The 13,221-nt window shown below is 30.8% G+C and overlaps 1 protein-coding gene across 1 annotated transcript; it reads right to left on the bottom strand.

The window, feature by feature from the left end:
• Nucleotides 1–1,294: 1,294 nt before the first annotated feature.
• Nucleotides 1,295–9,580, bottom strand: LOC112503905 (receptor-like protein 9a). The gene is made up of 9 exons (XM_025107880.1): nt 9,120–9,580; nt 8,733–8,890; nt 8,592–8,652; nt 8,182–8,337; nt 5,783–5,857; nt 5,548–5,688; nt 4,058–4,192; nt 3,736–3,879; nt 1,295–3,540 (listed from the first exon to the last, which is right to left on the bottom strand). The coding sequence occupies exons 1-9, from the start codon at nt 9,535–9,537 to the stop codon at nt 1,340–1,342; spliced, it is 3,489 nt and encodes a 1,162-aa protein (XP_024963648.1). The 5' UTR covers nt 9,538–9,580; the 3' UTR covers nt 1,295–1,339.
• Nucleotides 9,581–13,221: the final 3,641 nt, after the last annotated feature.

Genomic DNA, 13,221 nt, shown 5'->3' with positions numbered 1-13,221 from the left:
TGCATCATATGATTTGTTTAAAACACTACTATGAAAACGTTCATAACACCCTCTAAATTGTAATAGAAAAATAGGAAAAACGGGTACTAATTAAAACAAACATGTGCCCGAGTTAACAAATGGTACCCCATTTTGTTAACCGGTTGTTTAAAAACCAGATACTATAATAGAGGTATAACTTGGAAGTTGAAGTCATACTCATCATAGCAGATTAACGATATTAATTTTCTTACATGGTTATGTTTAAGTAACCAAGTAAGCTTGGCAGTGTCAAAAATCATCATTCACAATCTAACATCTTATTTGATTGCTCGTGATTGCTCTATATCAAACGAGTGAAATTAGACAAAGCAAAAACACAGTGAACAGACCCCCTAATTACTAATACTATACGTAAAGTTGGTTTTCCTGTAAGTACACATTTCACCGAGAATATTACATAATATGTGCAACCCACTATTAAGTCAAAAGTCAATTTCAATCCAACACTACTTTATTATCAATTACTCCTTCTACTTGTCCTTTTGTACTGTACAATTTGTATTATATTAGAGTATGAATCATTGTCCTAATACTTATTATAACACGATATAAATATTTCTTGAATTTCCAACAAACTTTGAAGTTCCCATGTAAAACCTAAATTTTGTAGTTAAGAGATTTATATAAAGATTACATATGAATATGTTATGAAGTGAATAAAGGGAAACGATGTTGAAATTTCTTTGATTTTTATGAAGTGAATAAAGTGAGAGTAAGGGGTCGTTTATCAAACATTTACCCCGGTAAGTGCTTACCGATAAAATTTAACACTATTATATACTTACCGGGTAAGATTTTAGTCTACCAAAACGACATAGTATACAACAATTCACCCAGTAAACGCTTACCATAGTAAGAGTCGTCGCCTTCACTTACCGGATAAGACTCTTGGTCATTGTCTTGCTCTTACCGGGTAAGATTCTTGGTCCTGACTATATTCATCTGGTGAGGTAATGTTACTTGGTAAGCGCTTACTAGGATAAGCGTTTGGTAAACGACCCCTAAATCCATTGTTGAATATCATCCCTTCCATAATATTATTAGTTCACATCTTATGTACTGAAAGAAGTGAAGTGATGTTGCACGGGGGACGTATTGGGTAGCCTGGTGGCGAGACCGGCAACAACACTGGTTTAGCAGTTGGAGTTTGGACATAAGTAAGTCAAGGATAATAACAGTAAGCAACACAAATCACGATACTTCCATTTTTGCTACCATAAATCAAACTTTTCTTTTACCCAGAGTCTACTTATACATTTATTTATAACAGAAAAATATAAATACATAAATCACACAACTATTTACGAAAGAGCGTCGACAGCTTCCTTACTAAATCATCAAGGAAGTAATAGAATGTATACATACATTCTTCAATCAAGTCTAGCCACCTTCTACGCCAATAAGGATTGATGTAAAGAACACCAACAAATCCCAACAGGAACACAACCCATGTTGCACCAGAACTTCCGTAGAAGGATACCATATCGATCTCATACCATTTATCAATGCCTTCTTCACCTGATGCATCGGTCACCTGTGATGTAGACGTGCATTTCTTCTCTAGTGGTGGCCCACAAAGAAGTGGATTCCCTTCATAGCTCTCACTGGTAAAGGTACTAAACTGTGCTTTCATATCTGGGAGTTTTCCTGATAGATTGTTGTAAGAAACATTAAAATAAGCAAGAGAATTCAGCTTAATTAGTTCTGATGGAACTTTGCCACTCAAACCATTGTAAGAAAGGTCCAAGCTCTCTATATTCTCAAGATTTGAGAATTGCATTGGAATGGTTCCTGTCAACTGATTGTGAGACAGATTCAAAGAGTGAATCTGGGTCAATAACCCTAGTTCTTTTGGGATTTCACCAACTAGTTTATTACATGATAGATCCAGTCCCACCATCAAATCAAGAATGTGACCTTTGTAGGAACGATAGTGAGTTTTTATTGTAAACTGAACTTCGTCTTGCATCCCAAGTATTTCCAGCCACAATAATGAATTATACTCTTTAAACAGAACACTCTGATGGTATCGGGAGGAAGTCTCATAGATGGAAATTGTTAGTTCTCTGAAAACAGGTTTGATAGGGCTTATAACATTTTGGAGGCAAGAAGGTATTGAACCAGAGATAGAGTTACCGGCTAAATCTATCAAACTCACATCACTTAATTGGCACAACTGCTTTGGAATAGAACCACTAAAGTTATTTTCTCTCAAAATTAGGATCCTTAAATCGGATAGATTAACAAGAAATTTGGGTATCCGTCCTGACAAGGAGTTGTTGCCTATATCCAAAGTTAAAACCCGAGGCAAACTACGAAATACATTGGGTATTGATCCGGTGAATTTGTTGGAACCCAAATGAAGATGCTTCATTTCTTGGAAATTTAAGCACGATGGGATGGGCCCCGAGAAAGAATTTTGTGAGATATCCAGAAACGAGAATGGTGTTTTTCCGCAAGGAAATGGGCCTTCCAAACTATTATTTCTCGCAACAAGTTCAAACTCTTGACTCATGTTGCTTATCCAATGGGGGATTCTACCTGTAAAAAAGTTATTGCTAATATCCATAGTCTCCAAATAAGAGTCTTTGCTAGTCCAATTCCCAATTTTCCCAGTGAAACAATTGTTATCTAAGGCAAGAGAACTAAAATGACCGAAGCTTAAGTTTCCTGAAAGTACCATGCCATGCAATAGGTTCTTTGATAATTTCAATACCGATAAGTCTGAAATATTTGTGAACAGCCGGTTTGGTACTTCTCCTGAGAACTCATTATCAGATAAATCCAGTGCGTTTAACCAACCCAGATCCGCAATTGAAGATATAGAACCATCTAAAATATTCCTGGACAAATTTAAATATGCTAAATATGGAAAGAACTTATGAATATCGCCCGGAATGGTACGTAAAATCTGATTTTCGGACATGTCCAACCATATTAGGTTAGCATGAGTATGCAGCGGCATACTAATAGTACCACCAAATGAGTTGTTCCTTAGAATAAGTGCTTCCAACATTGTATTATTCTCAATCAACCGATTCGGAAACTGTCCCCTCAAAGAGTTGTGTGATAGGTCTATCATCCGTAACATGCGTTGCTGAAGAAGAAACCCAGGAACAACACTTGCTTTAGGCCTATTTAGATTGCAACCAGAGAGCACAAGAGCTTTCAACTGAAACATCGGAATCCAACCCATGGGCTCTTCWGTTTCCATCTCAAATTTGTCATTGTTGCATTTAAATATAACTACCTCTAGCTTTTTATGACTGGAGAATGAGCTAAATGAGAATGCACCTTCAAATTTGTTATCACTAAAATCAACATACTCAAGAGATGTGAGATTGGCGATTAGTGATGGCGGAAGTGTTCCCGTGAATTGATTTGAAGAAATATCCAACAACTTAAGAGATGATAGACTATTGAAACAGTGAGGCAGGTTTCCCTCGAACATGTTGTGACTAAGATCCAACTCCCAAAGGTTCTTCAACTCACATAGACCTGTGAAAAGAAATAATTAAATAAAACAATCAGACTAATGTAATGTAACGACTCACACTTGCATGGTCATATGATATCAAAGATCAACTATCGGGCTAATGTAATGTAACGGAAAGTGTACATGGATGTAGCTATATATGCTATATGAACTTTGCTTTCGTATGTTTTAAATCACGAATGGTCTAGATAACATACCAAGTATCGAGCCGTTGAGCTTGTTGTAAGCAAATGAGACAACTCTAATGGAAGGTGATAATGCATTTATTGTTGATGCGATGCTCCCAACAAATTCATTAGCACTCAAATCTAAGACCTTCAGATGGTGAAAAGATGTGAAAGCTAGAAAACAACAAGAGTGAACTAAGCATTAATATACGTATTCAAACAAAAACATTAAAAAAGGATTTGTTAAATAATTAAGGATCATTTTTTCATGTTTAGAATGAGTCGATAACTTGATTACTTTTTTAAAAGCAATAACAATAATGTTGTAAAAGGATGAAGAAATAATGCTTACCTTCCATTGGTAATGTTCCATTGAAATCATTATTTTTTAAGAGGAGGACTTCCAGATCAGATAAATGAAGCAGCTCTGAAATAAATAAAGAGACACATACGCAATTGGTTATTATCATTTTAATAAAATGTGAATCTTTTATAAAAAGCGATTTAGCTTTTATAATGATAATTTTTTTAGAACTTAAATAATTTAAAATAAAAAAATAGTCAATTATATATGTGTAAAAAATAATGTCACAACTTCAACCTTTCTTTTTAAGCAATTCTTATGATAAATTTTTTGTTATATTAAAAATCATTTGTTGTTTTAGATTGTTAAATGATACCAAGCACATGATTTTTCTAAAATTTGATTATTATTTTGCTAAGAGATTTTAAAACATGATTAATTGTTTATTATGACAAAAATTCTAAATAAATCCAAAATTTTCATCTAGAAATTGGGAAAAGTTTGGAAAAATTCAAGAAATTTTTTTATTTTGAATTATTATATTTAAAGCCTTGAACTTTTTTTAAAATTAATAAACCATCAAATTTTCTCATTTTGAATAATTAAGTCTTTGAATATTTTTTTTACAAATAAATCGTTAAGATTTTAAAAGTTGGTTACTTACATTTGTCTATAATCAGTTTTATTGTTCCCTCCCTTTTTTTTATCTGAATTTGTCTTTCGATTCTCCCTTTTTTACAACAACATAATAGAGTATGTATGGAAAGATAAAAAAAGGAGAGAGAAATACAAAACAAAAAAGAATCAAAAAGAAGAAGATCAATAGCAAGGACCAACAACGGTGATGGGCGGTGTAAAAAGCGAACAACGATGGGACGGCTAGAGGTGGCAAGGGATGGGAGGGGGAGTAATGGTGTTGCATACAAGAGGTTTGAACGACGTAGGGTTTGGTCAAATTAATAGATGTAAGTAATCAATTTCTAAAAGTTTGATGGTTTATCTATAAAAAATGATGCAAAAAATCATACAAGATGAAAAGTTCAAAGATTGATTTGTTAAGAAAAAGTTCAGAAATTTAGTCATTTTAAATAGGAAAATTTGATGAGTTTCTCTACGCTTTTCTCTCTAGAAATTATTTTTAAACTTCAACTGATTTATATGATACGAACATAACAATTTTTAAGAGTAATTTACCTGTGTTTCCTTCTTCTGGATCACAATATCCCTTAAAAGCCAAGATGAAGTAGTTTATAGTACATTTGTTATTTCTTTTTTTTCTTTTCGAAAATACGAGGTCTAGAACAAAAATTGCATGAGTTGGTCTAATTCCTTCGGTAAGGATTAAAATTTTGAAAGTATGTTACATAAAATATGAATAAGACCAAAATGGTTATATTCCTATGCAATTTGCTCTACTTTTTATTGCAATTTAACCAATTAATTTTTTTTAACACTCTAACCATTTAAAAGGGAAATCAATAAACAATAATAAAAATAAAATTTAGTCGTGTAGAACATGCCTTTGATGGGAAAAGAACCTCCCGATAAAGTACCATGTGAAAGATCAAGAGTCTTGAGGGATGGGAGAGTACTTAAGCATGAAATGATGCTCTTGTTGAAATCATTCCATTGAAGACTTATACTCTTCAACTTTTTCAATCTCGATAATCTTGTGCATTCTGTAGAAAAACAATGAACTTTTTATGAAACCATTTTTGTTTCTTCATATTTTTTTAAGTATGCACAAGTTACTATGGCTAGATCTCCTTTTACCTTGGATACTTGGTGTGCCGCTGAGATAAGTATGACTTAAATCCAACTCCTCTAAATTAGTGAGCTGGGCTAATTCTGTTACATGAACCAAAACATAAATAAAGTAATCAAATGTCATTTAAAATGTAGATTTTGAAACTAGTTTGACCGAAATATATGTTAAGTAGTTTCAAAGACAATCGTGATTATAGATGACATAGTTTTATTCATTTTGTTCACTTTCTTTCATATAATATGAAGCAATCATTATGTCATAATAAGACTAAACTTATTCATGATCTCATCCTTAAAATTGCGTATAAATGAAAATATTCCTCAATAACATGACCATTCAATAATACATATTTGAACAATGCCATTGTGACAAGTATCATGCCCTTATGGTCACCTCCTTCTCTTTCATTTCTATATATTTATATTATAAAGAATTTAACAAAAAAATTTAAAACCTATTTTTTATGTATAAAGTACTGTTTATCGATACATATTATTTAAAGTTTAGGATTACAAATAAATTTTGTATAAGTACAACTTATTAAACCTCTATTATTTTAATTTGCGTAACTAATTGCAAATAAACATAATCATGTATAGGATAAACATCACATTTTAAATATAAAAAATAAAAAATATAATTATGATAATCGTTGAGTTCTAATAGAATATTTCATTATTATCTTTATAAATAATTATATTATTAAACTAAAAGTAAATTGATTCATTATTAAACTAATAGAATACTTAATTATTATCTTTATAAAAAAAATTATATTATTAAACTAAAAATAAATTGATTCATTATTAGACCTAAACTAAATTATAATAAAAAAAATTGAATCAAAGAAATTACACAAAAAACAAGAATTTTTAAATAGTTAATTTTATACTAATATCGGTATTCTTTTAACAAATAAACCGCCGAACTTTTAACGGTTGATTTACATTTTTATTATAATAGGTTGGGAGGTTTTAAAGTAAAAAAAAAATTAAATCAGTTTTGTTGTTCCCGAACCTTGTGACTCGATCTCCCTCTTTTTTATCTGACTTTTTGTCTTTCGGTTCTCCCTCATTTACAACAATTTAATAGAGTATGTATAAAAAGATTAAAAAGGAGAGAGAAACGCAAAACAAAAAAGAATAAAAAACAGGAAGATCAATAGCAAGGACCAACTACGGTGATGGGCCGTGTAAAAAGCGGACAATGATGGGGTGGCTAGAGGTGGCAAGTGATGGGAGGGGGAGTAATGGTGTTGTATACAATAGGTTTGAATGACGTAAGATTTGGTCAAATTAATAGATGTAAGTAATCAATTTCTAAAAGTTTGATAGTTTATCTATTAAAAGTTCAAAGATTTATTTATTAAAAAAAGTTTAGAAATTTAGTCATTCAAAATAGGAAAATTTGACGAATTTTTTATACTTTTCTCTCTAGAAATTATTTTTGAACTTCAGTTGATTTATATGATAACAAACACAACAATTTTTAAGAGTGATTTATGTGTGTTTCCTTCCTCTGGATCACAATGTCCCTTAAAAGCCAATATGAAGTAGTTTATACATTTTTACTTTTTTTTTTCTTTTTGAAATATGAGGTCTAGAACAGAAATGAGCATACTTCTTAGAAAAAAATTGCATGAGTTGGTCCCATTCCTCGGGTAATGATTAAGATTTGAATATATCTTACACAAAATAGTGGTTTAAAAAATGTAACTGTTTGTTTATCATGACTAACTGTTAAAACAATTATGATTTATATCATGTAATATATGCACATTTTCAATAGTATAAATATAGAGTAACATGTACCTCCTAAAGGTCTAGAATAACATAAACAAATCAACTACACATTTAAACTTCGATTCAACTACTACTACTACCTGTAAAGAAATTATAAATAAACATATAAATCTACGATCAGGGTTCAAGTGGTGGCATATGCCATTGTTTCATTCCTCCGTTGTAGTGTAAAAAATTATAGGATCATGAAAAGTGTCACCATATATATATATATATATATATATATATTTTGAAACTACAAGGACACAAGTTTAGAGTTAGTTTGCAATGTTTTTATTCCCCCCACACCTGAGTTTGAATCTTATTCATGTCATTTTCTTAGTTTTTAGCTTTTTTGTTTCACATTTATTATGTTTCTAGAAAAAAAATTGTAATAAAAGACTTGAACACACGACCTCATATATGAAAAACAAAGAATTAACTAATAAAGCAATGATGATTTTGTGAAAAATATCAATTTTTTTTCCTTATAATAAAATGATGTCAGCACATTTATTTTTGGTCCATCTATGTCTATGATGAACTAAAAACAAGATAAAGCCTATTAAGTTAATTCGAGAGGAGACAAAAATGTGAGAAGTTAGATAATCAATATATCATACCTTCAACTGGAAATGACAATCCTAGCCAATTGTAACTGAAATCTAGGGATTTAAGGATTGGAAGAGCACTTAAAGATGTTATAAGGCTTTCATTGAAATTATTCCACTGAAGATTTAGAATTTTCAACTTCTTCAATAGAGAAACTTGCTCGAAGCCTGTAATACCAACGAAACATTTATAAATGCATATTCAAATCAAAAATCAACATATTCAACTTATTATTTTTGATATTTTTTAAACTGATTATTCATAAAAAAAAATGAGAAAAGAAAAAGATGTCAAATTTGCATTTAATGGAAGACAAAAAAAAATTGGGAATGGAAGAATATTTGTGTGTAAAGAGAAAAGATTGCATTCAAATCCGAGAGGAGCAATGCTTCTTGAATGAGTTTAACATCATATTCATTACCTTCCATATCATAGTTTCCAGAAAGATCCAATATCTTCAAGTTTTCCAAAGCTGCAAATTTGTTCAAAATACATGTATTATAAACATATAATTAGAACCTGCATGTTATTGCAAATATTAACTAAGAAGAACCAAAGACATGCCAAGAGCAGGGAAGTATCCTTCCAACTTATTGTAACCAAGATTCAAAACTCTGAGTGAAGTCAGAGCACCCAATGAGTGAAAGATCTCATTTCCAATGCTATTAAGGCTAAGATCCAGTGTCTTTAGCTTCTTCAAACTTGACAACCTTCTAAGTCCTGTAAAATTGAAGAGTTATAACGTGATATCAAGGAAGGTAACTTCAAAAATAAATAGCTAATAATTGAGTCAACATATTTTACTTGGTCAACTTACAAGCACCATATTGCATCACTGTGATGTTCATGAATATGAATAGAGTCAATGTGCTTGTAATTCATGGTCAAACATGTATATGATATCAATTTTAATAATTCCATATCAAGCAAATATGGTAACTCATATTACCTGTGTTCACAATATTGTTATCAAGGCAATTCCATGACAAATTGAGACTTGTTAACTCTTTAAAATTAAGAAACACAGAAACATTTAATGGCCATATACTCTTGCAGCCTCCATAAAATTTCTCTGGAATCCCCACCATGTTTCTCAAAGACAGGTTTGTTACATGCCCAGTGGTTGTGTTGCACGTGACCCTCTCCCAATCACAACACTTGCCACCTATACTACCATCATCAACCCAACTCGGGAGAAACTGGTCCAAATCGAGAAAGTATGAATCAATAAGGGAAGTTTTGATTTCTAGCAGCGCCTTTCTCTCCTCTTCTATACAACCACCTTCTATTCGACAAACCATGAGAACAAGAATCGTCATCCATATCAACAACCATGATTTAATCTTACTCACACACCAACACTCCATTTTAGCTGCTACACTAATTAAGAATGATGGCTTTTTAGACACACTCACAATAAGGCTTACTTTCTCCTCTTGGGCTCACCCTTATATAGAAGATACAATCTTGCTAACACGATGATCATTTCAACTTGTGTGGGACCACAATATTCAACTTATCCGATAAAATAAATTATAGTGTTAACTCTTATCGATAAGCGCTTACCGAGTAAATATTTGGGTAAACAACCCCTAAAATCAAACATTTCATTTCAAAAAAGAGTGATATTTTAAATTTGAACTCTTCCAAATACAATTGTTTCTAAGTTATTTTTTGAACACATATTGAACTCTTTCTTTTGAGATAAATGATTGATACTCAGAACTTGGGTTTATAGATACATATTTGTAAAAATTGGTTGAGGCGTACACCTCGGTGGTCTGAGGTGGTCAGGCGATAAGCAAAGGTGACATTTGTTTAGGGGTCGTGTACTAAATGTTTACCCGGTAAGTGCTTACCGGGCGATTTTCCTCACCGGATGAGCTTGGCAATGGACGAGAATCTTACATGGTAACACGCATTCAAAAATTGGACTAATGTCATCTAACTTTTACTATTTTAATTTCAAGATGTTAAATGGTATCCCACTTTTTTCGTAATTGGGAGAAAGCAACTTGCCAAAGGAGTTTGATTAACAAAGTAGGGACAAATGTGAATGAGTAACTAAGGTAGTATCAAGCTATGTGCGTGTGACCAAAACCATTTTGCGATAAGCATAAAATATGTCGAAGCTAGACGTAAAAAGAGCAGTAATGAGCCTAAACGGAAATTGTCCAACCAAAAGAATAAATTCTAAATGATAGAAGTTAGTTCAGAAAAGAAACATATAACGTTAAAATTACTAATCTACTTAAGACGGAGAAGTAGAGTGGAGATAGAATGGTCAATTAGAACAAGTTGTAGCAAAAATAATTTGCACAAGTAAGATTAATACTATGGCATTAAATAATGTGTTTCTGAATGACTATTTCTTGTTTCTGGGAATTGGAGATTATGTGGTATGCCTATAACTATTAGTACATATTTCAGTACATGTAGTAAAAACATAACATGAAAATGAAATTCTTGATTGTTTTGATTGCATAATTCTTATAAATAACTAAATCCTGGCAAGTTTTTACGGCATTTTTAACCCAAGCTACACTTATTTTCTTCTAAAAGTGTGTAGCATGTACTTTTGCATACTTCAACTACTATCCTTAATACAAACATTGGATATGTGTATATTCTTAATATGAGTCATAAAGTCAACGTTCAATTTCCATACATAAGTCTATTTTAGTGATTTCCGACCACAAGTTTTGTGTTTTGGAGATATAACATAGCATTGGAGCATAATCAATTACTTCCAACAAAAATCCAAATCTTAATTTGAATAGGAATATTGTAACATCAATTTCAACCCAAGAATTCCACATTGACGGCTCCGTCCATCGATCTATATCTCACAATACTTTCTTGACTTTTCAACAAACTTTCAAGTTTCTACGTAAAATATCATTTTTTTTTTAAATTGTTTTTTTGTAAATCAAATGATTTATTAAAATGTTTATCAAAGTTTTGTTATTATAAAACAAAAGAAATATAACTTTAACCTTTATTTAATTTAAAAAACAACTTTAAAATTGTTATACGATAACAAATATATTGAATAATAATAACAAAAAAAATAATTAATAAAATTAATAATAATGAATAATTTACTATTAAAATTAATTAGTAATTTAAAAACTAAAAAAATCTTTGAAGTTTCTCTGAAGCTTCCCATAAAATATATAAAACATTATTCTAATCTTGTATCTTAAACTATCATTGCTTTGAAATATAATTGAAGAATCTACTTGATTTTTGGACACTATCTCATATTTTTTATTTTCTTTTTTTTTTAATTTCCAAATATGTTTTTGGAATTTTGATTAACTCAATACATTAAGTTTTGCCATTGTCATATATACTTAAATTTAACAAGGAATGAAACTAAAACCATTTGGGTTGTCATGTACTGGTTAAGCGTTAGAGGATGCAGTGGAAGTCCCATTTTTCACGGGGTCGAATCCGTGCACTACCAAAACTCTTATGTCCATGGAGATTCATCTACGATGGCTCAAGACTATTCGTGGTCGACCAACGGACTTGTCGATGGGTGCAAGCTAAAACAAAACAATGAGAAAAAGGAACAACTAAAACAAAGTTTTAGAATTTCTTTCAAACTTTCTCAACTTGTGTACGAGGCCTCCTATAGTCTTGAGTGTCATAAAATATGACATTTGGAAAGATGTGTGAACAACATAACATCAGGTAGGGCTGTAAATGGATCGAACGTTCAGCAAACCGTTTGGCGGGAAGTTCGTTTATGTTCGTTTATTTAATAAATGAACGAACATGAACAAATTTTTTTGTTTGTTTATTTAATAAATGAACGGACATGAACAAATTTTTTTGTTCGTTTAGTTAAACGAACGAAAATGAACAATGAACAAGAGTCTCGTTCGTTCATTTATGTTCGTGACCATTCGTTTATGTTCATTCATTTATATACTAAATTTAATATATAATCTTTTGTTTATTTACTTTGAATTAAAATAATATTTATTTATGTTCGTTGAGCTCGTTCGTTTATGTTCGCTCGTTTACGTTCATTTAGCATGTTAACGAACGAAAACGAACACACTAGATTTCTAAACGAACATGAACACAAAGATTTTCGTTCATTTACCGTTCGTGTTCGTTCATTTGTTCGGTTAAATTAAACGAACGAACATGAACAAAATTTCATTCGTGTTCGTTCGGTTCGTTTACAGCCTTAATACATACGTATTATTATAGTAAGAAATTAGTTCCAATTTTAATGATTAATGGTTAGGTTGAGTCAAAAAGTGGTGTGAACAAAAGGTGGTCCTTTTACTTGACCATAAAGGTTTTGTCTTTTTTCTTTTTCTTTTTTTAGACTACGATTATCGATTTTTTACTAATAAAATATATAAAGAAATTTACGTTTTTTTATGAAAAATTAAAACCACGACTACTTTCCGGATGACAAATAAACTAGTGTTTACTTTTATAATGATGAATTATTCAAACCACGACTACTTAATGATTAACGTTTTTAAAATTATATCAAGTGGGAATTTGGTTGTCTACCATTTATGTTAAACTAGTTGTGTATCAATATAATGTGGCGGAAGCAATTAATTTTAACGATTTTGAAGTTTCACTGATTTTATAAGATAAGATTTAACGATGATATATGTTACACTTGATCTTTACATATTAATACAATTTGAATAAATAATAGTTATGGTTCTAATTACAGACTATCGATGAAAAAAATTATATGACAGTTTAAAATCCAATATATTTAAAATCCAACATATTTAAACGACTCTACAAATGTGTTTGATTTACACCAAGAACAAAGAACCAAGAAACTTGAGTTTTAAGATAAACACTCAAAATCAATAAAAAAAACTACAAATTTGACAGGTCATAAGCCATGAAAAGACCAAAAAAACTCAGATTAAAGTTGAATTAAGCATGTATATATATATATATATATATATATATATATTTCAAAAAAAAACAAAGAAGATATTAGTTCAGAACATATTATACAGTGCAATTTGGACAGCCTAACCCCAAAATATATAGTA

This window comes from Cynara cardunculus, unplaced genomic scaffold (genome assembly GCF_001531365.2).
Source record: "Cynara cardunculus var. scolymus isolate 2C unplaced genomic scaffold, CcrdV1 Un_Scaffold_4114, whole genome shotgun sequence".
NCBI classification, from domain to species: Eukaryota; Viridiplantae; Streptophyta; class Magnoliopsida; order Asterales; family Asteraceae; genus Cynara; species Cynara cardunculus.
This window is presented reverse-complemented; position numbering and strand designations above follow the sequence as displayed.